Below are 27,806 nucleotides of genomic sequence, written 5' to 3' on the forward strand. Positions count from 1 at the left end.
AAAACAGGTGAGACCACAAAACGCCAACCAGGTGCAAGAATGGCTTTATTAACCCTTTGCCAGAATCAGTGGGTTGATTGATTTCAAAGAAATTGAAGTTTTGCATTCATTATTTTGGTCAGCTCATAAAACCATGTCATATTAGAAGAGTGAGTCACTCTAGGCAAAAAACAGCAATTGCGTATGTAGGTCATTTCTGCTAGCTAGTTGACCTTGGGTAATAAAACATAACACTCTTCCCGCACAAAATACTAAATTTAAGCAATGCCTCCAACATGTAACTATTTGAAAATTGTATGTTGAGTAACATGCTAACATAGCGTCTTGAGCACGAGCTCGAACGTTGTGGCTGGTTAGACCCACCGGCTATCAAGGTTAACACAAGGTGAGTAAAGTTAATACTTTGACACATCATAGTAGTCAGGTTTATGATGGTTACGTCGTGGGTATCTAAGTAAGTTGGGTGCCGAAGCTGGTTGCTGTGGCTCAGGAACAGCAGCTGGTAGATTCTGGGGTATAGGAATATTGTTGTCAGCAACATATACACTTGGTTGCCGTTGACTGATATGGCGTTGCCAAATACCTCTATCTGTCTGGACCTCATATATTACACCACCAATTTGTGCCATTACTTTGCCTGGTAGCCATTTTGGTCCTGCTCTGCAGTTTTGGGCATAGACCAATAAGTCAACTTCTTACTTGGTGCCAATCGGCGGAGCTTGGTTGGGTGATTTAGTTAATTGAAATGGCCTAAGCAATGAGAGCATATTGCGAGATTGTCTACTGTGAAGTATTTCAGCCGGTGACTTACAGTTTAGCCCTGGGTGTGGCATACATCTGTAGGTGCTCAAACTTTTTCAAGAGCAATCTTTGGCGATTCTCCTCCCGCACAAGTCTTTTCAATGCTTCTTTTAGTCACTGCACAAATCTTTCCGCTTCACAGTTGGAGGCTGGATGAAATGGTGCCGATGTGAGATGGTGCATGCAAAGTTTTCTATAAAACTACTCAAACTTGTCTGATACCAACTGTCTGCCATTGTCCGTTACTATAAATTCGAGAAGTCCTTCTGTTATAAAAATATGGCGCAGCATAGCAATAGTGTGGGACGATGTCGTGCTTCCTACATCCATAATGGCTACATACGGATATTTACAGTATGAGTCAACACACAATAGCCACGTTTTGTCTTTGAAAAAACCAGCAAAATCACGGTGAATTCTCTCGCATGGTTTCTGAGATTCTGGCCATGCAGAGCATGTTGGTCGTCGTCCATTAGCTGAGAGTCGGCATAGCTCACAGGTTCTAACCATGTGCTCAATGTCCTCGCCAATAGTAGGCCACCACACATCCCACTTCTGACACCAGTGATAAGTCCTTTGGTTGTGTAGGAACAAGAGGTTGACTTGTTTCTTACTATCTATTTAATCAACCGACTAACATGCAAGAAAATATAGCAAATCATGCCATATTATAAGAATGAGTCACTCTAAGCAAAAACAACAATTGTGTAAGTCGTTTCTTCTAGCTAGTTGACCTTGGGGAATAAGACGACAATTTAGTAACTAGCTTCTGGTGTGGGTAGCAACTGAGAACTTTGCTGATACAAAGACCGCGATAAAATAAGTTAACTCGTCGACCTAATTACCATAGACTCGCAGAATTGCAGTGGGTACTCCAATGTTTACACAATATTTAGATGAAACCAATATGATAAATTTTTAATTTCTCTAATTTGAGGTGTTTGAGACATTTATAATAATGTATCTGTAGCTAGACTTAAATTTTATCCTATCAATCATGAGCAAATACAAAATAAAATATATGCCAATTGAGCCGCTTAGGACGTGACTTTAATCCCAATAGCCAATGCGAATACGAGAGATAGAGACCGGCTGTTTCACTATATACATCATTTTGGGCAAATCTGGGCACATCTTTTTTTGAGCGTTTTCACCGCGATCAATTTTTGTCGATTTCAATCTTCAAATATCTTGCCAACATATCAACTGGTAGAACAAAATCCATACTTTCTGTTAAAACCAAATAAAATTTGACGTGATTACATCTTTACACCTTTTGATCGACTGCAATAATATTAGTAAAGTAACTTATTGGTAAGGGGGTCTGTATGCATGGTTTATGTTTTAAGGTTGTTGCATTGCTCGGCATGCTTTGTTCAATGTGTAGCTACAACTAAAAATGCCTTATGCGTTGCATTCACTGTCAAAGGTAACGTCAAAGTAAATTGGCGAAATCGACCCGTTGTGGATTTTGTTTGCAGAGTGGTTTTTATGCATTTTTTTAGTTGGTTGTCTTTTTTTTGGGTATTATTCTGTCAAACAGTATATAATGCTCATCTATTGTCTGTTTTATATTATTTTGAACTGTAAGTTTTTTTTCAGAAAATGAATTTACCATGCAGAAACGCAGGCAATCTTTCAAACATTACAAGCTCCAAGCACGATGAATATAGTAGTAGCAAAACAACTGGAACTCGACTTCGAAGTTTTGGGCCTTCGTCGTCTCAAAGATCTGCGGATCCCTCCTTTGACGTTGCCATGGCAAGCGGGGAAGGCGTTTCTACTAGATCTGGCAGAAATAGTGAATATAGGGTAAGGGTTTTTAAAAGGTATTATGCCTTGAAAGCTGAAATAAAGAGAATGTTTTAATTACACATGCTTGGAGGTCATTCTGTATTGATGCAATTACTTACCAAAGTTTTGTCATGATTTTCATGCTATACATGTTAAAGAGTTTAGTGAGAAGACTTTTTGACCCATGTCTGAAAACAATGGTTCAATCGACTTAACACATTAAACTCTTTTGTATGTATGACATAGTACTATGATAGATGTTGCATCACAAGCTGTTGTTATTGTGTTGTGGTGATTTAGCAACGAGCAGAGTTGTATTTCGGATAACCATATTTTAGAATTGGAGAACTGAAGTAGGAGAGCGAAGCTCAACATCTAGAAAGCAAACTTCTAGCTCTGACTCGGTTGAAAGCGCAACAAAAAAGTCTCCAAGGACGTACCGAACCGTACTAGCTGAGCATGGTTTATTAGTCAGGGATACACTTGGTTCTGGCAGCTATTCTAAAGTTAAACTTGCTCTACACATAAAACAAAATGATCAACACAACAATCCTGTTGAAAGGACTTACCCAGATGTTGTTGCTGTCAAGATAATTGATCGTCGAATAGCTCCAGCAGATTTCCAAGAAAAATTTTTGCCGAGAGAACTGGAAACGTGGCCTAGCATAAGTCATCCTAACATTGTGAAAATGCTACATTATTTCACTGAGAGTCATCGAGTTTACATGATCTTGGAATATATAGAATATGGAGATGCGCTGCGCTATGTCCAGAACAAAGGTGCTGTAACAGAAAGTGTTGGCAAAATTTGGGTTCATCAGGTGAGAAACAAAATAATTATTGTTTAAAAAGTTTATCGCCAGAAAGGTAAATACAGTCTACCTAATATGTGTTGAGTACGTAACATATAGAGGCATTAAGCAGCTAATTCTTGATAGATGGTGACGGATTTATGATAAATAAATGAGGTTTTACATAATAGAATTTTGGTGGAAAATGTAGTATATTTCTTTAGGTTGATTGCTAAGTAAACACAGACCTTGAATGCAAGAGATTGGAGGGTTAGACCTCAGTGACTCCCATTTAGTAAGAAGCATTTTTTTACTGTTGACTACCTCAGTGTGTGACCTGGTGGCAGGAAAGCATCCATTTGTAAAAATTATGCAAAATTCTCGTGTCAAGATCATATATATATCCTGGAATTGGTAAACCGAGACGTTAGGCTATTTATTTTCGTTGGCAACTAATTTCATGCACAAGTACAGTAGACGCTCCTGTAACGCATACCTTGTATAACTTGAACTACAGGTTCCCATTTAGGAAGAAGAAGCATTTTTTTTACTGTTGACTATCCCAGTGTGTGACTTGTGGCAGGAAAGCATCCAATTGTAAAAATTATGCAAAATTCTGTTGTCAAGATCATATATATCCTGGAATTGGTAAACCAAGACGTTAGGCTATTTATTTTCGTTGGCAACCAATTTCGTGCACAAGTACAGTAGACACTCCTGTAACGCATACCACGTATAACGTGAATTACAAATAACATAAAGACATTATGGGCAGTTTTTGCTTCCTACTGTGTAAAGAATTCCATGTTACGTAAAGTGCCAAGTCGAGCGAGTTCTCAAATTCGATTTGAATGTTAATCTATCTCGCCACACTTACAAAAGAAAAAACTATGCGCGTATAGCGTTATACTTATTATCATAGATACAACTTTGGCAACAATCTAGTTTGTCATGATAGATCGTCAAATGGGTCGATAAAACAAATAATAGGGTAGCTGTGCATCTGTTAATTACAGTAAGCCAACGAACAGGTTGTACCAGTTTTTTGTAAAATAATTTGTTGTTTTGCTTTCTTGTAGACGTATAAAATATTTGTTGTTACTTTTACTTTGCAGAGTATACTTTACTGTGTAGAATAAAATAAGCAAATCATTGTAAATGAATGTCATAGATGTGCGCTCTCCATCAACTTATTGTAATTTTACCGCAATCATGGTCCATGAAACAAGTGAGATTATTCATAAAAAGGAAAAAAATTGTCGATGCAAGTTAATAATGCTGCAGTTCAGTACAGCCCACAATTTTTTTCTGTATGCCATGCCTAAAGGGGTGAGTTTTGAAAGATCATAGAACGGATTAGGCAATTTGTTCGTATTTTACTGTTTTTATAACGTAAAATCCTTATAATGTTAATGTTTCTAGAACGGATTATTTACATTGTAGGAGCGCCTACTGTACATCTTTATAAATCAACTTCTTACTCAGTCTTGTGAAACAAACGATTCTGGAATTGGCATATTTACTTCGTAGCTGTTTAATCTTATATTATTTTCCATGTATCTCTTTCTCACAAATTTGTAGCAGCGCCATTAAACTGGCGCTGCTACAAATTAGTGGCTTTTGCAACTTTTGGTGTTACAGTAGTTGATTGGCATGTGATACGTTCAAAAAGACCATTATTAATAATAGCCTACACATCTCTATCTAGTCAAATGTAATTGGGATAGTCGTCAAAATGCATATGAACCAATACTGCGGCGAGATTTTGTTTGGCTCATCTTCTAGCTACCTTTGTCAATTGAGCAAAGACGGTTTTTTCTTTTCTTATATGATTCTACTAGAGGACATACGTTGTGCATAATGTGATAACTGTATTACAGTTTTCGTGCTGAAGCGTTTAAAAAAAATATTATCAGTTTTTGGTAAATAACACCTAACTACAACTTATCACTATTATGCAACCATATAGAATCAATTTACCACCATTATGTAATCATACAGAATAACTTTAGCATTATTATAGTCACCAGTCAATCTGTGTCCGACAAAATGTTTCTGCACAATTTCATTGTAGTTTTATCTATATGTTGAATAAAAGTAAGAGTGGAGCATTTAGTTTTAGGGGCAGATTAAACTAGCATGATGACAGTTGGGCCAAAATTACTGATGGATTCAAATAAATGAATTGTCTTTTCTGGGATTAGCCCAACCATTCACTGAAGGCTTGGTGAATGCTTTTTTATCAAATTTAAGTGGCAACGATATCCTGGAAACCTTTAGTCTACTTAATATATGCACTTATAGTTACAAAATTCCAAAACAAGATCTTTCTTTTCTGTCTTAACTGTTATTGAAAAAAATAACAGACGTCACATTATGTTGCGTTTCACAGCTATTTATAGAGTTTGTATGAGTGATTGTTTCAGACAGTTTAAACGATGTCTCTTAATTGCTTCCCCTACTCTATTAGTAGACCTTCTCTTATTACCATGTGTATGAGTATAAGTATTATAGGAATAAATCCTTTACCAGGTTTCAACTGTAGCCTAGATTCATTTTATTCAATTTTAGTTCGATTTGGTCTAACTTGAACCTTCTTCGTAACTAATAACTATCACTCTAAAATTTATTATGCTATTTTGTCATTAGTTGTTTAAGAATTGTCTTCACAAAATGTTGAAGAAAGCTTTTGGTTTATGCAAATTTTTTGTAGTATATAACTGGGCTAATTAACTCAGTTTGCCATTTACTTATAAAAGCAGCAGCCGCATGTCTATTACTGGGTATCCATGCTTCAAATGGATTCGGAGTTGTTCTCTGCCGACGAATTCACACTACCTTTCCAACAATGCAGAGTTGCACTTTATCAATTTTTCCAAGACTAGCCGTGTACTCCTCAAAACAGGACTTTTTATATTAGACTCTCTTCCCGTTGACAGTCATTTTTTCAATTCACGCTCAATGCGTTTGTTGCACTATCTCAGTCAGAATACTTGTTCCGAATTTTCTTTATTATTAATAATATTAATATCTCTCTATATTATAAAACAGCAACAGAATTTACTACTTGCCATACAATTATTACTTCAAAGGTCGCATGAACTACAATTGCTTTTAGTAAAAAAATATTGTCTATGCTAGAAGAGTTAAGTCTAGTAAGAACTTGCTACCAGTGCAGTAAGATTCTGTACAATCGGTAAGTTCAGTTATTTAATAAGGTGATAAAATAGATAGAAAGTAAAATTGTTTCATCATTGTCGAGTGATCAGCCTATCATTGACAATAGTAGTTGGAATATACCCACGTGGTAGTTTGAAATGCGCTAAATTTTTTTTACCTTTACTTGGGAGACATTACCTAGGTATTATCGATTTGAATTTATCTGCAGTGAGCGTGTTATGACATCGAATAGTAGTTTCACTGTGAATGCCTTCACGTAATTTTTGCAAAACAAAATAGCGTCGAATCGGTTCGGATTTTACCGTTTCTGCGATTGGGAGTGGAAAAAACTCCAAATCCATTTAAAGCATGGAAACCTAGGAATTGTGTGTTCTTGGATTGATTTAATCCAAAAGACATGAGATTTTGAGCCTTCAATCTTTATATAAAGCTAACTCATATATCAGACTGCTGCATATCAATAGCTTAATGCCAAAATTATGTTTCTCGTATAAACACGCTATAGAGGCTTGGTGTGGAGTGAGTACTTGTGGCATGGCAAAAAATCGTTCATGTTTAACACAATTTAAGCCAGTTGCCAGTGAGGCAGTATTGCCATTTCCAGTGGTAGCCAATCAAGCAATTGGCCATCTATTTGAATGTGCTTTCCTCGCGAGAAAATAAACCCAGAATTCTTTTTCAGGTCACGTTGTGTCATTCTTCAAGAAAAAAGGCGTTACAGCTTTAAATGGTAGCAGCAGATTTTTTAGAAATTAGATGTTGTGTGACGAAATTGAATGGAACATTAAAAACTTATTAAAGTTAATCTGTAAAATATTACAAGTTATTATAACAAATAAATAAAATAAATTATTTGTATGTCTGTTTAATTTTATCAAATGTTGGTATTGCAGTAGAACTGAATATAGCGATTTACCTAAACCCTTGCATAGCGACCTAAAAATTAAAGCATAGTGACTTACCTGTTCAACTGAAATGTTTAAACATTTTGTACCCAATAGGTAAGCAGTTAGGATGCGTGATACCTCATGTTTACTTAGCCAATCGCATTCACGAAACCCCTCAAAAACTAGCATGTTTATAGCTTCAGAGAAGATATTTAAGGATTTTCCCTAGTTTTATCTTATGACATTGGCATGAAAGCTTGATCTGCTGTTATTTGTCTGCTACCCAATTTTTGGGCATAAGAATTTAGATTGTAATCAAAACGATTTTAGAGATTGCCGGGCTGATTGTGATTATGTCTTCTGTAAAAAAACTCACTAGAGGCCAAACCTAGGATCCCTCATGTAAGGGATTCATACACAACCTACTTATGAAGCAGTTTTCATCTGTACTGTTTCCGTTTTATTTCAGAATATACTCTTCCTTGGCACATGGAGTCCATTTTTCAATTTTATGTGATTGAATATTTTGTTGAGTTCAACTGCGTTGCTACCTAAACTTAATCAACATCAAATTTTTTCCTGTATGTTTGCAATCTGCATTGTCGCTAGTAGGCGATAGGTGTTGTATTGTCCCTGGTGGGTGATACGTCTTGTATTGTCCATGGTGAGCTATACATCTTGTATTGTCGCTGGTGGGGGATATGTCTTGTATTTTGGCTGGTGGGCGATACGTCTTGCAAGTGATTTTGCGCTGAAAATATAGACATTTCGAGCTGTTTTAGAATGCGTGATGCGTACTTAATTGTAGTTAGTGTAGTTAACGTGTCGTCATTCATAACCAGTTTTTCAGGCCTTTCATTTTTTTTAATTATAGCCTACCTACTATCATACATTCTTTTTACCACTAATCATTTTAATATTGTAAGCTGAGAATTTTTTCTATCCTCTTATACACATTACCTAACAGAATGAAAGTTCTAGCTATATCAAATCCTCTGAATGTAATATATGAAGGACAGCTATGAGTCACCTTACTATGAGCCATCCTCATCTTTCTGCGTGCCACTTGTTGAAGGCAGATGGTAAGTGATTTATAGATTGATATAATATTAAACTTGCAGAGCTGTATCAGTTGAGGTACAATAGTTATTCGCTAAAGTTATAATTTAATTTATAACCAAGATAGTATTTTTGTGACAACTCTTAAAACTTTTTCTTAAAACAGCAGCTTGAGTGTCTGACAATTAGTAAATGATAATATTGCAACAGATGCTCACTTTTGAGTATGTGAAAAATATTGCTACTATAGTGCTGGGTTTATCATTATAACATTTAGGAATTTCTACCATTTTGGTTCTTGAATCTTACCAGCTAATTGACAAGTATGATTGACTGGCAGAAACTATATCATCTGTATACTATTTTCTTGTAGTGTTTTGTCTGATCGCTCATATTTAATTATGATGCCACCAAAACCACTGTGAGTCTGCCATGACCTCTAGGGGGAGATTTTGAGAGGGTTGATGGCGGGAGGCCGCAGAGCTAATATATCTAAATACTGGATGAGAGTTTGAAATTCATAACATACAGATACATAAACTGGCTAATAGGAACTGTTAGATGATTGTAAAAGCTTCAGGTGTAACAACAGAATGCATACTGGCAATTTGACAACCTGAACAAGCAACCTGCACAGCCTTACATAAATGTGAACCATTAGAAAATTTCCAGGAAATCTGCTAGAAACAATTAAGCTTGAAAATGGTGGACATTTCATGACTCTACACCAGAGACCGTTCCTTACACCATACCTATTCTTTAGGAAGCCAACATTAAAGCACAGACATATATAGCAAAAACTGCATTGCTTGTGTAATAGCTTGCATTCATTTTCGCTAAGATACGCGCTTATTAACTTGTATGTATTCTATGTGCATCCACCAAATTGCAAATGTTTTTGAAACTTTTATAGTTACTTAAGTTGCTCGTTTTTATGTGCTCTCATTTTATGTATATTTTTACTATAGTAATTGACTTTCACTATTGATATGGTGTAAATGGGTTATTTTGCTGCCAAGCAGTATTTTAATGTCCTGTTAAAACAATGCGTTTCAATACAAGATTCCCTCCTATATATAGTCCAAAACAATGTAATGTTACTTGCAGAGAAGAGTTGGAATTTTTCGGTTTGAATTTTGTTGGCTTATATGGTAGGCCTATATATGATCTTGATTACTACTCTTATTACAATTGCATATCATTTCAAAACAAATATATTAGCCTCCATGTACATTGTTGTTGTCGTATTATCAAGTGTCCCAACCTGCAAACCAGTGATTTGAGAACAGCCAGTTTTTTTTAACTTTTGTTTAGCAGTATTCAATGGGTAGTTATAGTGTGGGGTGCTGGCTACTGCTCTTTAACTTTTTCACATAGATTGCGCAGGTCTGGACTGATTCATAAATGCAACATGTTCTATTAATTGAATGGTAAACGTTACTAATCACCATGTGTTGGGCTTTTATAAATTTCATTTTGGAACAGCAACATAGCACCACTGCCATCTATCTAAACCTATAGCTTAAAGATGTGGTTGCGTCAAATTTGAGTTGATCTTAAAAGAAAGCTTTTTTTCTCTCTATCAGTTGATATGTTGTTTGTTGTGTTAGGCAATCTCATTGCCAAGATATTTGAAGATTAAAATCGAAAAAATCTGATCGCGGTAAAAATGCTCAGTCCAAAAAAACATGCCCAGACTTGCCCAAAATGATGTCACACGTGATTTATCTGTCAATATATCTCGTATTCACATCGGCTATTTGCAATAAAAGTCTAGTCCTACGCGGCTCTATTGGCATATATTTTATTTTGTATTTGCTCATGTTGGTTAGAATGAAATTTTAAATCTCGCTACAGATACATTATTATGAATGTTTCAAAGGCCTCAAATAACGAAAATTGAAAATTTGTCTTACTCACTTTCTCCAAATGCTGTGTAAACATTTGAGTACCGACTACCAATTCTACCGGTCTACGGTAATTCTGTCAAGCAAACTATGCAGAATAAGTCTTTGTATCGGCACATTTCTGCCGCTACTCACACTAACGATATACAGCCTTCCAAAAGCCCCACCCACATTATGTCCGTCGCCTATCCTTGGTGCGGGGCTTTATATCATTGCCCACACCGAAAACTAGTTTCTTACTACCGTAAGTAAAATAAGCAAGCTGCGTCTTTGAAAAGAATATACATAGGGATAGAGTTTTAAGGATGAGAAGTCTGCTGCAAACTGGATTTGAACTCACATTCTCCAGTTCTGCGGACATCCATATACCGTATCCAATTCACTACAATATTCTGCGAATCATGTTTTGCATTATCTTCAACAATATTATTTTATTATATAATTTTTACAAGCAAAAAGATTTTCATCTCAGCATAAAGCTTTTATTGAAAATATTCATCAAGTCGTAGCCACTCACATAGTTTTAGCTGATACAATAAAACAAATTCATCTACTGCAGCAAACTCAAACAAAACACCATGGTTTATGCAGCACACATTCAAGTCTCTCTTTCCCCTTTATGGCAGTTTCCACACTGACAAAGCTTCTTCGGCTGGTGGTTTGACATAAACATCCTGTAATCAGTAAAACAAATGCAATAAATATATGTCATTCATAGATATGTCATTCTAAAGCGTATCTACTGAAAGCTTTCAAATTGGGAGTTAAATTGCGAGTGTAATTTTAAAAACAAATAAATGTTTAACAAAGGCACAAGTACGCCAAGCCAACGATTCGAAGATTTGATTCTGGAAGTCAAAGATTTGCATTGATCAATCGATTTTCTTCACTTTCTACAAGTGAGAAGTGAACATCTAAAGTCAAATCATAAATCTAATTTACTAGATAAAACTGCCACAGAAAATTTGAAGCAAATGTAGCTAGGTGAACCGATAAAAAAATATAAAACGATGATTGGTGATAGCAAAAAGATATAATTTTATTAATTAGGACATTTATTAATGAGTACTAAAATATTACCTTTAGTATATTCATCAATCTAAGCCATTGTATTGCTAGATGCTATGGATTAAAGAGAAGCCGTCAAGAACTCACTGTACATACGTATCTCACACACGCAGGAAATTACATTTTAGCCTCAAACAGGGAAATATAATTTGAATGTAAACTCAGCAGGAAACTCTAGAGGAGATTCAAAGTAAAAGATAAATTTACCTCCATTCTCCGATCTTTCTCCGTAGAACTTTAACCACCTGATGCCCAGAAAACTCGGAGTCACCTTCGCAGTAACTTCACAGCAATTTTTACAATGATGTTGTTCGCCAATAAAACGTGTCGATCGAGTAATTCATCAAAGTAACAATGTTAATTAATTTAGTAAATATCGATGTCCATGCGATTTAATAATAGAGTAAAATCCCAAAATTTGAGATCACAGACAACGCGTTTTACGAGTAATAACAATTATTACGACCTATATAAAAATTTCACGCTGATGATTGGCTAATGAAGCGACCTTATATTTATCACTCATGGTTTTTTTTCAGATGTAATACTAGTGACGTCACGAAAGTAGCACCCGCTGGAACGTGAGCTTTTTAAAAGAGGGCCTCATTCAAACGCATATATCTCTGGACAGGGTTGGTCTACAAAGACAAAAATGGCATCAAATTGTAGCTGATGTTTTAGCCTTTTATGGGTCTTAATTTCATTAAATTGAATTTTTTGACGCAACCACATCTTTAAGCTGAAATGAGCTATTGCTCTGAAATGTGCTACTGCTGTAAATATTTAAAGGTTGACTTGCAACAAAATTCACATTACAGTTATTTGATATCAAAAGATTCACCATGTTTTACCCTGTTGTGTTGTAGGTGCAAAATATATGGGAATGTGATTAGAAGCTCTTAAAAGCTAAAAAAACGAACAGTTAATCGCAGTCCCACGAGACCGCCGTAGTTTGGATTCTCTTTCCAAAACGGCTCAAATGGGACGTAGTTGTTACAGGATGGTTTCTGTTTACACTTTTATGCAACCTCATTCGTCGAAATATTTTTACAAATATACTTCACGCATTCAATAAAACCATGTCTATTGTTCTTACGCGTCTGTTTTATCGTCATTGTAATGCCGTCACTTTCAGCACTGATATCTTATAACTTACTGTAAAAATTCGTTAAACTTTTTAACCTTAACTCGAAGGAGTACATATCATTGTATGATAATCATGACGAGCCTGTTAGTCACCTGTGATAATTGGAAAGTGCTGCAAAAGTTATTTGCGAAGTATTGGGTCACATGATCAGATTACGACTTGACGATTGAATAATGCTGAAACAAAACTGTAAAGTGGCAAGTATGTATATCTGATACAGGGTCTTCAGTAAAACCCGAAGTGTTTGTCATAAACTAGTGCTACGATAAGTTTATATTGAGCTTTTTATTGGCCTTTCAATTCACGTGAGAACATCACTTGACAAGACAATAACTAAACTGTCATGACTATGTCAGAGAAATAAACAGATTCCAATCTACGGCGGCTTTATTTACCTAAAATTAGGTAAAAAATATACATAAGCATCACTTAAATGTATATGTGCTCACTTTAATAATATTCTAAGAGTTCCCATAAATTCCCGCAACAATAAAGAGCAGACTGTCACGATGATGTATTTAACATTGTGAAGCGCTCCTAAATTTATGAGAACCTACAACATAAGTTCCCTGCTACATAAAACTTGTCAAAAATTTTATCCTCTGCAATTTGTTACTAAGTTATTCTTCCAGCACAGGTAGCATTCAGATTTTCTCAACACTTGTATGTTGAGAAAGTTTACTTCGTTTATTAAGGTCGTTATATATCTATATTTTAGTGCCACTTTATACTATGTCTAGGTTACAGATGCTGTCCAGTATTTGCATGAAAGAAATATCTCCCATAGAGATCTGAAGTTGGAAAATATGCTAATCGACCAGTCCAGTAACATAAAAATTTGTGATTTTGGATTTGTCAAGCAGTGCCATGACAATGATCTCAGCAAAACATTTTGCGGTTCCAAGTCTTATGCTGCTCCAGAAATACTTAAGGTAGTATTTTAATTCTTATTTAAGGTTTCATCAATTTGACCTCTAAGGTTGTTTATAATTTGTAAAAACCAGTTTATTTTATCGTATTAACAGAAGAGAGGATTTAAAAACTATTTCTGTAACTGGTGATAAGAAAGTTTTCTTTAATGCTTGGAGTTTCTGTCCCTACTTCTCTCAACTTGTTTGGCCCAACTTTGAGAAATGCTTCATGGTACATATTAATCCTGGCAGTTGAGTTTTCCAAAATTATGTTATCTCGGTGATCATAAAATCTTATTCAATAGATGAACAATTTTATAGTTAATGCTTTTAGCCTATGATTCACTGAAAAATCACTTTAATCATTTAAAAATGACAAGCACATCACCTTAATTCTGCTAAACATTTTTACAAAATTTTTTAAAAATTTCATTTCAGTCAATAGAAATTGTTCAGGAACAGTTAAGGTGAAAACACACTTAGCGATATTTAGTGAGATATCGCTCTGCGTGGTGCTAATCTGCGCTAAAACTCGCTCAGCGAGCTCATGCAGTAGGATAACGCTAGACATTCTCTATTACAACTTTATCGTTAGCTAGATGCATTTCAATTGGTTAATTTTTTCCGGAATGCAATTTTATGGCGGGTCATTATTTCTTATCGATGTTCACCAACCCACAGCAGCAACATTTTGCTATTTTGTTATGATTGAAACATCATCAGGACGAACACTGAATAGTTCATAAATTTAATAAAAGCACTCCCAGTCTTGAACGACATAACACACAAAAATTACAAAAATGCTAGTTGAAAATCAATTTGGAGCAAACCAGACCATTTGGAGCATTTGTAACTTTTGTAACCAGCATTTAAAATATTTAATATATTAAATACTCACAATGCTCACAAACTGCCGAATACGGAATTTCATTGGCAATTTGTGAGCGTGCCCACGTTATCGTTTGATGGTGAATCGCTCAAGTGTGTTTCGGCACATGCGAGTGATATCTCCTCGCTCCTCATGACGCATGCGATAAAATTGCCTAGCGTGTTTGGACCTTTAAGGTAGCTTCGCAGGGTTTAAAAAGTTAGATTGCTCTGTCAATGGTTTTGCAGTAGCAATGAGTCAGTAGATTAACAGCAAAACATTCTGCTAATGTTTTGTTAAATTGTTCGATGTAGTAACAGTAAAATAGCTATATGCTATATATACTTAAAAAGCATTCTCCTGGTTTAGGGAGAACCATACCCTCCAAAGAAGGCAGATATCTGGGCAATAGGTGTTATCTTGTTCATTCTGGTTACTGGAAGAATGCCTTTTGATGAAACAAAAGGTAACAGCAGCCTTCTCGCCGAGCATCGCAAGCTTGATCTACAATGGCCTAGGGTAAGGTAACTTTTAATTATAGCAAATGAGCTTTCATGCAACATGGTTAAATCTATATTAATCTCAGTCTGTCGACGGTCGGTCCAGCTATAGCTATTACAATCTAGGAATGAAAGATCCACTCCATGCAGTATTTGCTCTCGGATCCTCTTATTCACCAGGCAATAGCCTAACCAATCAAGCTGCGGAAATGCAATATATTCATTAGGCGATATGAGTTGCTATCTCAGTTGAAATACACATAGCACTCTGCGTTACACAAAATCACTAAAGCTTGCTCTCACAGCTCTTATTAGTAAATTTAGCAATATGGATAGTAGCTTACTCAAATTAGTCAGTAGCTATGTACCAGGCTAATGGCAAGTAGCAGGCAACTACATTACCTTCCACTGTTTATAAGCAGTTTGCAATACCCAAGCAATGCCGGGCATTCACCTAGTATAGTTATAAAGTAAAAATATGCTTTCAAATTTAGATGGAAAAAAAAATTGAAAGCTCAACAAATTGCAACGCAGGCAATAAGATCATCATAGGTTAATTGCAAGCAATAGATATTAACTGGTAGAGATATTATTCAGCTTCCCAATGCATGTTTCTTGAGAGATTTATAACAAGTTGAAGGTAAGTTAGCAGATTTCTTCCATCCAAAAATGTCGCTCTACCCAAAGGAAAGTGCAAAACATGCATGTAGGTGACATTCGCTTTGCCCGTAAAAGGTTAAGTTTATCCTTCTCAAAATCTGATGAGCTGTTTGAAAAATACAACACCACACTCTATTTGAACATCACTTCTAATATAGCACTACTATAGAGGAATGGTTTAAAAATAGAGCGCCATGACGTTCAAGAGGTTTTGCGGTATATTGGTTAAAAATCAATTTACTCTGCAAAAATATTATTACCTGTAGAACGCCAGGCATCCAGTTAGTCTATATGTATAAATCTCCGCGTTTGTTTGTCTGTTGTCTGTTTGTCTGTTGTCTGTCAGTTATGTATCCAGTTATAGTATAAAGTTATAGCGACAAAATTCTGTTTCACACTGGAATGGAAATCAGAACCTTCAGTTGTGAAGACAAGCATGCTATCCATTACACTACGCATACAACTAAGTTTATTATGGTATAATTGTGTGCATCATACTTATTATACCTGCCAATCTTTAATGCTGATTGGTTAAAATAGCACGTTTCAGCTAGAACGCTTTAAGATCATGATGATGACACAATATTTTTTCTAGCGCTTGCTTCAGATGGGCCGACACGACTCTTATTGTAAAGATTTAGACTAGCTGAAATTACTCAAATTCATTTGGTAATTCAAATTCACTCAGCCAAGTAAAAATCAATTTTGTATGCAAAAACCATTCTTATTACCCGTGCAATGCCGGGCTTTCAACTAGTTTTTCATTATGATTTCTTGGTGCTGACTGAGTTTAGTTTTTCTTTAATGAAACGGCAACTATAGAAAGCGACATCAGGTCACACAGGTCACAGGTCCAGCGTCTCTGTTGTGAAAACAGTCTAAAAGGAACTATCATGATTGAAATTCACATGACTTCCATTCTTTACAGGGACGAAGAGCGGTAACAGGTCATTGCAGAGCTCTGTCACTGTCCTGTCTAACCTTCCTTTGGGCGAAGAGACCTAACATCAACCAGGTGCTATCACATTCATGGTTCAAAGGCCAATTAAAGTTTTCTGCTAAGTGATTTTGCGGAACGCTTCAAGCTGCCTTCATTACTGATAGAATATGGTGCTTGAAGACAACTACACATTCATTAGCCAGCGTTCAAGTTTATATTACCTATATCATCTACATCTAGTTGGCGGGAAGATTATTGAGTCGCTCAATAATCCTCCCACCAACATTACTGAAATAATCCATCCAATTTGTGACATGCTACGACATGATTTTAAACATTATTGGAATCCCGGTGCTAAGTTCCGTCCTTTACAATCGGATGTTACAATACTCAAATGTATTGTAATTACAATTGTTAATATAACTTATCCCAATATATGTTGCGTTATCATACTCACTCTGAAGCTTTGCATTGTTTATCAACTAAGATACGTGAAGGCCAGTTCTGATTCTGCTGCAGTTTGTTTTAGATAAGAACTTGTTTAAAATCACTTGTATTACAAATATGTATTATATTATGTTGCAAGTCAAACAAAAATGAGTTTGTTTGTTTAACCAAATAATCAGGAGCCCATGCCTAGCGTTTCGGTACAGCTTTTCATTTTAGTCAAAATGCTCATGAGGAGTGCATCATACGAAACAGATTTGTACCGCTTTTACTGAAAATTTACTTTAATATTAATATTTCTCCTATTGTTCTATACTCCACTAATTATCTCCTAGGTTTTTAGTGTAGATTACATGCTCTATTATATGCTCTTGTACCTGCTTTTAGTTACTAACTATATATATACAGTAACTAAATTGATATATATCTATCAATGTTGATCTGTCCGTGTACTTGTCCAGGTGTAGCTATTGTAATCTTGTAATAATGAATCCGTATCGCAGAAGATTTGATCTCAGACCTTCCCATTCACCAGTGCGATGCCCTATTATGTTAGCTACACAGGCTTGATAGATTCATAGGCGATATATGTTGCTATATGGGAGCAAATACTCTACCGCTTTAGGTCACGAGGGGCCTAGGCTACCAGGGGCAACGCCGGGTAGCTCAGTTAGTATATATATAGTAACTATATACATGTATATAGTTACTATATATATAGTTACAATATATATATATATAGTAACTATATATATAGTTACTATATATATATAGTAACTATATATATAATTACTATGTTTTTTTCAAAGTGTATGTATGTGTGTCCCTCCAGCTATAACTATTAAAGTCTTGGAATAAAGAATCTGTACCAAATAATATTTGATCTCGAACCCTTTCGTCCACCACTCCAACTCCATACCAATTAGGCCACAGAGATTGATTTGTTCGCTAGCTGATTTATGTCGCTATATGAGAGCAAGTACCCAACGGCTTTGCATACTACGAGGGTGATTGCGTAAGTGATTGTCATTACTAAGCTTACTCAAATTTTCCATTTGCGCTGTGCCAGGCTAATAGCGAGTGGCAGACAACTTTCATTACTTCTCATTGTTTATAAGCTGATTTTTAATACCCGAGTAATGCCGGGAAGCGCAGCTAGTATATATATATTATTACCCTGGCTACGCCAGGCATTCACCTTGTATATATATATAACAGTGTTTTGTGCAGTTCAAATAATTTGAGAAAAAAAACAACTGTAAAGGTTTTTAAACTTTTCAAACAACAAGAACTTTTAAACTTGATATAATGAAAAAAGGGTTTGTGCCGTTGAATTAAATTAAGAGAAAAAATAAAACAACTCTAAAAATGTTCAAATGTAAATGTGAAATAATTAGCAAGCAATGGCTAAATAAAGCTTGCTTTGCTACGATTGCAATGAAAAATGATTTGGTAAGGATACAAATGATACAAACTGAGAAAACAAAATAAAAAGCATGAATTTGTTGAACTAATGCTTACAAATAGTGCATAGAAGTGTGTATAAAATTTTTTACTATGCAGTAACTTTAGCGTATTTAGTGGTTATTATCTGCAATAAAATGTAACATTTAAATGTACTAAGTGTAGTACGTACGTACTCTTACCTTTCAGACAGACGTATAAAATAAACTTGAATTCAACTTAAATGAATATAGCTTAATATACACATGCCTAAAGTTAAGTTTTAGTACAGTGCATCCTTAGAATACGAGGTTAATCCGTTCTAGGGTTGGCATCGTATGGTGAAAAATTTGTATGAAGGGGTATAGAGAGCATTTTAATTATACAATGCAAACATCCCTTGGTAAAAATAGTCAAAATGATATGTTAGCTTTAGTAATTATAGTTACCTACAGTAACTGTATTGTATTTAGTGTATTTTAATGGTTATGATCTGCAATACCTCTTCTCCGCTCTACTTGCTACATGTACCAGCTCAAGTTACGTTACTCCAAAGGTATGTACGTCCTGTATAGTAAATAAAGTTTCATTTTCTTTTCGATAGCCATGAAATGGTTAAGTATGCGAGAGGCCGCTTTCGATAACTGCATCACTCAGCATTTCTGGTTGAATTAGGTTGAATAGTGTTTTAACCAGACACGCTAAATTTCATAGTGCAAGTGAAAACAGAAACTGATGCAAGAATAACACTTCATGATAAAAAGTTGAAATTCAGTAAAATAGGTAAAAATACCTACTAAAACTTAAGTTTATGTGTGATTTTAGTAAGCTAAACTTATTTGAAGTGAATTAAAGTTTATGTCATACATACGGCTTGAAGGTAAGAACTCCTTACCATACGTACAGCATTTGGTACACACGTTATAAATTTGCAAAGGCATATAAATGTTAATTATGCTACTGTACACTTGAAAACAAGTTTAATACGTAATGAAACAAAAAATCTTTCGCAGGTTAAAAGAAGTTTTTAGGTCCTGTCCAATTTTTCTACTGGTTTCAAAAGAAAAAATTACCACTTTTGGGTCCTGAAAAGCAGAAATGGCCAAGAAGACACAGCTTTCCTGCTGGTGCAGAGTGCAAAGCAAACTTACTTGGTGCAATGTAGAAAATAGCCTACTTGCTCACTATATACAATATATACAATATATAGACCATTGGTGGTCCAATAGCCTAGACATTGATGGATCAATGCTATTCAATGGGTGATAGATTAATGACATGACTTTGGTTAGAGTGTTTTTATTACAGATTTTATTTTCAATTATGCTATTATAATCAACATGAAGACATTAGTTAAGAAATACTTTACAAATATAAAAGTAGAAAACCCAGCGTAATGGAAAGCAAAAATCCATCACTTCCCTAAAACTTCTAGTATTAGTGAAAGAAACTAAAATAAAATAAATTTGCTAGATTGAAGGTTCTTAGACGCGCTTTCAAGTTCCTCAGGATGCCTTCGTTGTAAATGCCTCGATAGTATTGAGGTGGACCCTTCTTTGTAGCTCAACTTGCTTTCGCATATTGTACAAATAACTTGGCCTTTCCCTTTCATTACTGGCTTCTTCATGAACTCTCAGACCGCCGACACGTTGATTATTTCTTGCCAAAAACGTTGCGAAACCTATAGTCCAAAGACTATTGTCGCAGACATAAAAACATAGTCGCGACTCACCTTGTTTTATTTTACCTGGTCCTTCCGCGCTAGGACTAAGCGCGACTCTATTGCAATCGCACATAAAAAGCAATATACAATCGCTCTCATTTAGCCATAAACCTACTCGTGTCTTTGTATAGGAAGACCCGAGGGTCGGGCGGCTCGACCCGGGCACCTCTGACCCGGCGGGTCAAGACCGGCCGAGCTACCCGTGCCAGCTCTAATATATCGCAAGTCCTTACGCTCAAGCCGCATGGCCTGTCGTTGGGCGCGGCTTCTGGTTAAAGGTCATAGGCCGCGGCTAAAGCCAAGTTTTTAAAACATATGTGGGGCTCAGGGCAGCTTCTCGATAAATGCGGTCTCCGCTCAGTTCCGCGCTATAACCATCGAATCGCAGTCATGATACACTTTTATGTACGGGTTTTGGTGACCTACTCGTTTATTTTCAAGGTCATGTTTATGGAATACTTTAGAATAAAGAAGAATTTATCGCTCATGTTTAACTCACCACAGTCATAGGTAATTAACACCTTTTCATTCTTGACCAACATCTTTCCATAAACGTGTAGCCCTCTAACAATGCAATAAAAATCTAGCTGAGACATGGCAAGTAAGTTATTGATGCAAGGGTTTAGGAATTTTAATTCGAACTTGGAAGTAAAAGAAAATTCTTTTCACGTGTACTGATGTAGCCTGGTTTCTTATTCAAGAGGACGGCGGAATAGCGAAACACGTCTTAACACTCTCGCTCTCGAAAGGGGTCAAGGATGACAAAACCTCAGTCATTAGCCACGGTCTGTAGGCATACGCGGCTTGTTGGAGGATTATTTTTTCTTTCGTGAGTCATCTGTTTTTGAGCAAAAGCCGCGGGGCTTGAGCATGAGGACTTACGGTAGACACATGTCGATAGCTGAGTGCTTCTATATACTATAAACAAGATATTGCAAAAAAGTGATACTCAATTGTCAGTCAATATATCATCGATTGATTTTGGAGGCGTTTGTCTATCTTCTATTGCCTATGATTATGTTCCACTTTTTCGTGGGAAATCTTTTGCAGCTGGTTGAGACCATCGTTCATAAGTTTTTGAGGAAATCGATTGAATTTCTCTATATCATAAATTTACCGCAATACTATTACAATATAACTTATAACTGAATAGTACAGCAATAATTGTTGTCTGTAATAAGGAGTTGTCGAATCATTATTAAAACAACTCCCATGTGATCAAATTACATGAAGCCTATGGTTAGTATGTACGGATGTTGTACAGGGGTGGCAGCAGATGAGAAATCAAGGTGGAGAGACTGTTACTCTTTACTTAGTCTCTGCCATAGTAAGCCTTGGTTCTCAGGCTATAAATTGTGCTGATGGAAAATTTAATTGTTTCTAAAAAGAATGCTTTGCTCAATTATATGCTAGTGTTTTTATATATTTTTTACATATAAGCCGAATAAATGTTGTTTTAACCCAATTAACCCAATTAACAGATGTTATACAAAGTAGAGTAAAAGGACATGAAAAAAGCAATATGTTTTAGAGAATATTGAAAAGTATCATTATGTAATTTACTTTGTCTAGATTGATATACCAGAAACCCATCAATGGAAGTGTGATAAGTAGATTTGCACAGAGTGACGAGGAGAAAGATGACAGCTGCAATAAAGAATGCTGCAAGTGTTATGACTCACCATAAGTTAGCTGTATATGCGCTATTATATGTGTATACTAGCTGCATTACCCGCCTTCGGGAACAGATTCACATGCAGCATAAGGTTTATTGAGAGTTGTCTTTCATACTGTAAAACAACTCCAAATATGCAGTTTACTGAAAGTGTTGCCCTGATCAGAGTATGCATACACATATACATGTCAATAATGTTGGGGGAACAATGAAAATCTGCAATGTGTTTTACAGCTAGATGCATGTAAAATCTGGTAATTATTCTAAATTCATGTATCTAGATTTATGCATCCGTTCATACCGGTCTATATTTGCAGTTGACGATCGCACACTTTTGTCGCCGAGCCCCGATTCGGCCAACCAGTCTTTAGCCTCTGAGCAGTTGACAATAGCACTCTTGCACTCGCCTCACAATCACCTCGCACTTGCAATCAGTCGTCTCGCACTCAATCACCTTAAACTCGCCTCCCAATCAATTGCCTCGCAATTGCCTCTCAATCAATCGCCTCACACTCGCCTTGCAATCAATCGCCTCGCACTCGCAACCAGTCGCCTCGCACTCGTCTCACAACCAATCACCTCGCAATCAATTGCCTCGCACTCGCCAACTCATTCATCCGGAGTGCCGGGCCTGGAGAGTCTCGCTGCACTCGAGGCAAAAAATGTCTCACACGCATCCCCGAGTGACGCCACGACGCCAAACCTGAACCGCTAGCTGCATTACCCGTCCATGGGAACAGATTCATGTACATCATAAGGTTTCATTGAGAATTGTCTTTCATGCTGTAAAAAACTCCAAGTATGCAATCTACTGAAATTTTTTGCTTTTATCAGACTATGCATACACATATGCAGTCATACATGTCAATAATGTTGAAGAGAACAATGGAAATCTGCAATACGTTTTACAGCTAGTCTACACTGCATCAGTCTCAAACCACTCAAATCGGCATTGGCCTATTTGTGTACAGAGAACTGATAATGAAATTGACATTGCTAGGTAAACTGAAGTTCTTCAAACTGGCAGTATTGAAAAATTTTGCATTTTTTAAGAAATTTTACAAAATATTTTGCTATTGCCAGCATTTATTGAATGGAGACTTCTACATGCTTAAAACATATTATCGTGGCTCACCAGTTCTTCGTCTATGATAGCCTGTGTTTTGACATGGTATATACAAACAGAAATGAGATTGTGTCGATAAAATTTATATGTATAACAGCACAAACAGTATGATTTCAAGTCAGATACAGCATTAGCACCTTACAATAATAAAACATAACGCCAACATGATAACCTTTCTATGAGATACAATAAGGAAAATGAATGCATGAAAACATATATACAGTATATATACTAAAAAATTTGTTAGAAAATGCTGCATGTGGATAATATTTAGGTGTAGCAGAACATAAAAAACATAGCATGACATAACAATAACATAATGTTAATTTAATGCAAACGTGACATAACAATAACATAATGTTAGTTCAACGCAACACTTGCAGAAAGACAACATTTTTTGTTTATTTGTCGAGAGTATGAACAATTAATGTTCGGCTTGCACCTACTTTTGAGAAGGTGACGTACTGCTGGTCATGGCTAAACTAGGGTGACAGTAAATCGATATTAGATGCTCTCTTTTTCTCATCATCACCTATCGCAACCCTTGGAGTACCCATGCAAGTTCTGTAGTAGTAACTTACAGTAGGCCTACTCGTAGCTGGAAAAAAAATTAGTAACTCAGCTGCTGAAGGAAATGAACATGTTTACCATTGCGAACAATGGCAAATCTAACGTTATTAATTAAGTGGCGGAGGTGCGGCAATTCATAGATAATACAACATTGAATGAGAAGTACTTACCTTTTTGAAGTTGAAATTTAGTAGGGAAAACACAGTAGCAGTACCCGTGTAAGTTCTGTAGTTCTGTAGTACTCATAGCTGGAAAAAAAGTAAAAGTATCTCGGCTGCGAAAGGAAATGAACATGTTTACTATCACAAACAGTGGCAAATCCAACGTTTTTAACCCTTTCACTAAAGTAGACTCATTTATGCGTTTTCTATGGTCGACCGCCGTAGACGCAATTTTGCGACTTTCCCAGCAATTGCTAGTAACTGAATTTTATTATTCGTTGATAACATAACCAACTATCTTTAGGACTTTTATGGTAGTGACAGTGTTGACCTAAGTTTCCTCTATAAAATTAGCCTTAAGTTTCATTTTTTAATCTTTGCTTGGGAATTTCCAACTTAAAAACGAACATTTTTGTGTAAGTTCTGTGAACGCCTCCAAGTTAGAAAACAAATAATTACTTATGTTGATGAAATTATAGCCGATTCAGATTTTTGTGATTACACAGATAATTAAAATAGCAATAGCAGCACTGACTGTGATGGTGGTGAAAGTAATGGTTTCGTAAGAATAAGGAACATTGTAGAGGATCGTTTTAGCCTCGTAGCTTCGCATCGCTTTATCAATGCACAAAGTATAGATACAATGAATTTTTGCATAGCATGTTGTGCAAAATAAAATATATAACAAAAAAAACCGTTCTAGATAGAATTTGAAATTGAAAAAATATTGTATACATATTGTTGTGTTTCCACCTGTGGTTACGATTGATATGATCAAATATATAGTATTTATTACGAACAGTTTCTTTAAAGCATTTATTCCGAATCACTCAAAATGGCCGACCGCCTTGCTTACAGGAAACGGATATCTATATACGATAAAATACAATAATTGGAATTTCTAACGATAATATAGTTGTATAACACAGCACCTCTCCCCCTCAAGGGAAGCTTGGTAGTGATTGTCAGCGAGGTGATTATCATATTGCAAGATCTATTTATGTTAGAAATCTATTTAGTTCACAATGTAGTCAGTGCGTAGCCATGCTGGTAGCTGTCTGACTCTCTGTGGTCGGCTTCGGTTCTGGTCAGGGGTCTGCATAGGTCTTCGGTCAGGAGTCTGTATCAGGCTCTGGTCAAGGGTCTGCATCGGTGTTGTCAACTGTGGTGCATCTGGTACGCCATCAGTAGGCTCTCGGTTATCGTCATAGTCAACTTGTGCCTGCTCGCATTGCATCAAGGGTTGTCTCATCACAGCATCTCGTTCGTCTATGCCTTCTCCTATCTCAATCTCGTTAGCGGCCTTCCACCAGCTAGCCTCTCGGAAAAGCAGGTATCCGTCTTCAAGTCTGCGAGCATGGATCTGGGATCCTACAATCTTCACGATCTCATAGATTGCAGGTTCATATGAGGTTGTCCATTTTCCTCTCTTGTTCTGCTTGCAAGGTATGTGATCCCCGATATTGAGGGAGTGTTATTTCACGTTCCTCCTTGAGTTCCTCACTTCAGTCGTCTTTTGTTTGTATACAGCATCTCGGGCGTTGATGGCGGATAAGTCATCGCCGCTTAACTTCGTTTCTCCCAGTCTTGTCCGAATCGGCTGCATCATCATTTCCTGGTATGGCGAGATACCAGTTGCCGGGTGTGGTGTTGCTCGATATCCCATCAGCATCTCCTGTATGGCTTCTCCGGAGTCCATGCCTTTAACTCCTGCGATCCTCTCAGTCTTGTTCAGCACTTTCATGAATGATTCAGCCTGGCCATTGGCTCTTGGGTGGGCTGGTGTAATCCGGTGGTGTATGAATCCATATTCATGTACAAAATCGCGAAATTTTCGCGAATTGAATGTAGGCCCGTTGTCGCTGTCTATCTAGCGGGGTATCCCTTGTGTCGCGAATGCCTCCAACAGCTTTTCTTTGGTCTGTTTGTAAGTGGTCCCTGTGATCTGCGATACTACAGGATACCTTGTTTGTTTGTCAGTGATGACAAAATTGTAGTGTCCATCTGGGTATGGTCCTCCAAAGTCTATGGCTACGTGTTCCCAGGGTTTGTCCGGTATAGTTGAAGGCTTGATTGGCTCTAGTCGCTGTTCTTTCGTGGTGAGTTGGCACAGGTAGCAGCTTTTCACTTTCTTCTCAACCATCTGATTTATCCATGGGAACCAGTACTGTCCCCTCAGCATCTTCCTGGTCTTGTTGATACCTAGATGTCCCATCCTGTGTGCTGCCGTGATGACATTCTCCTGTAGCTTTGATGGGATCACGGCTCTGTCCTGTCGAAATATCATGCCATCTAACACAGATAACTCTTCTTGGATATTAAAGTAGGGGCATATCTCTAGATCGTCGGCATGTTTTCCCCAGCTTGATTGAAGGAAGATCTTCTTCAGTGCCTGGTATAGCTCATCATCATTTGATGCGCTTTTGATCTTTTCGGTGATGGTTGTGAAGTGTTCTACCACTCGTCCAACAGTTGCTCTCGCATCATCTTGCTGTGTATCTGGTAGTGGGTGCCTGGACAAGTAGTCCATTGGGTCTTTGTCATTTTGCCCAGGTTCGTACTTTAGCTCGAAGTCGAAGTCCTGCATGTTCATAACCCAGTTCTCAATTCTGGGTGGCAACTTGGCGATGGCTATGTTGAACATGCCGATCAGTGGTTTGTGTGAAGTGATGATCGTGAACCGTGGAGCTCCCAGTAGGTACATGCTGAACCTCTCTTTACACCACTTGATTGATAGTGCGTCTTTTTCCGTCTGACTATATCTTTTCTCCGTGTCCGTCATGGTGCGACTTAAGAAATGGACAGGCTGTAGTCCTAGCCAATCATCGGTTGGCTGAAATACTCCACCAGAGAGGCCATAATGGAAGCTGGCCTCGGCTCTCACTGTTATCCCCCTGTCGGGTCTAAAGTAGGCTATGGTTGTCTCATCTGAGATGCAATCTTTTGTCCTGTTGAATGCTGATTGTTCTTCTTCTGTCCATCTAAATCTGACCTTTTCTCTAGTCAGTTCTCTCAACGGTGCAGTGATGGACGCATATTTGGGTATGAATTTTGATAGGTTGCTTGTCATCCCAAGAAAGCTGCGAACCGCATCTTTACTCTCAGGAATAAAACAATTTCTGACAGCCCTCACCTTATCAGGTGATGGTCGTAGACCAGTGCCGGTGAATATCGTTCCGTAGAACTCAAGTTCCGATCTCTTGAATTGGCACTTGTCTTTGTTGAAGGTTATGCTAAAATCTTTCGCTCTCTGTAGTACAGTGTTGAGTGTCTCATCATGCTCCTCAGCAGTTCTTCCACCTATCATAATGTCGTCTCTTTGGTTTGCACATCTTGGTATGTCGCCGAAAATCTTGTATATGACCTCGTCGAATACATCTTGCGCTGCTTTGGCTCCAAACACAAGTGGCTTCGGTCTATAGTTACCCCATGGTGTGTAAAATGTGACAGTAGATCTACTTTCAGGATGTAGACGCAGTTGGTGGTAACCTTGGTTCATGTCCATCTTTGAGAACACAGTGCAGTTGTTGAAAGTATATGTGAAATCCTCAATGGTTGGTCCTCTGGTTATTCTACTCCTCTGCATGAACTTATTTGGGACTCTCAGGTCTATGCAGGCTCTGATCATGTGTGGTTTCAGCTCTTCATCTTTCACGGCAGCATACTTCGGCTTAGGTTGCAGAACCAACGGGCTGCACCAGGTGATTGGTTCACCTTCTGGCACTTTCTCGTAGATATCTTCTCTCACCCCTTGATCCAGCAGTTTCTTGAGCGGCCCACACAGATGGTATGCTACATTCCTTGGCCGTTTTGCAATAGATTTGGCATCTTCTGTCATGCACAACACTGCCTTGTGATGCTTGATCTCACCCATTCCTTCGAATACTGTCGAAAATCTCTCTGGTATCTGTTTGGTAGTCAAGTCCTGTACAATCTTTGCTTCAGCAGGTAGGGATCCGTCGGGGCAAATCTTTAGCATCCCCAGCCGTGTCAAGGTTCTATGACACAATAGCGGTGGTGAGTTCATTCTTCCTCTAATGACAACTATCCTCTCGTTGGCGGTTTGGTATTTGTTGCTGATCTCAGCGTAGAACTCTCCCTTGACTGATAACTCGTTCTGAATTGCTGTTAGTCAAACATTGCTCCTC

The 27,806-nt window shown here is 37.1% G+C and overlaps 1 protein-coding gene across 1 annotated transcript; it reads left to right on the forward strand.

Annotated features, from left to right (window-relative positions):
• The first annotated feature begins 2,406 nt into the window (after positions 1–2,406).
• On the forward strand, positions 2,407–16,639 carry LOC137400736 (testis-specific serine/threonine-protein kinase 6-like). Its single transcript, XM_068087072.1, has 5 exons — positions 2,407–2,613; positions 2,934–3,416; positions 13,375–13,566; positions 14,783–14,932; positions 16,502–16,639. The coding sequence occupies exons 1-5, from the start codon at positions 2,407–2,409 to the stop codon at positions 16,637–16,639; spliced, it is 1,170 nt and encodes a 389-aa protein (XP_067943173.1).
• The last annotated feature ends 11,167 nt before the right edge of the window (positions 16,640–27,806 follow it).

This window comes from Watersipora subatra, chromosome 7 (assembly GCF_963576615.1).
Source record: "Watersipora subatra chromosome 7, tzWatSuba1.1, whole genome shotgun sequence".
Classification (NCBI taxonomy): Eukaryota; Metazoa; Bryozoa; class Gymnolaemata; order Cheilostomatida; family Watersiporidae; genus Watersipora; species Watersipora subatra.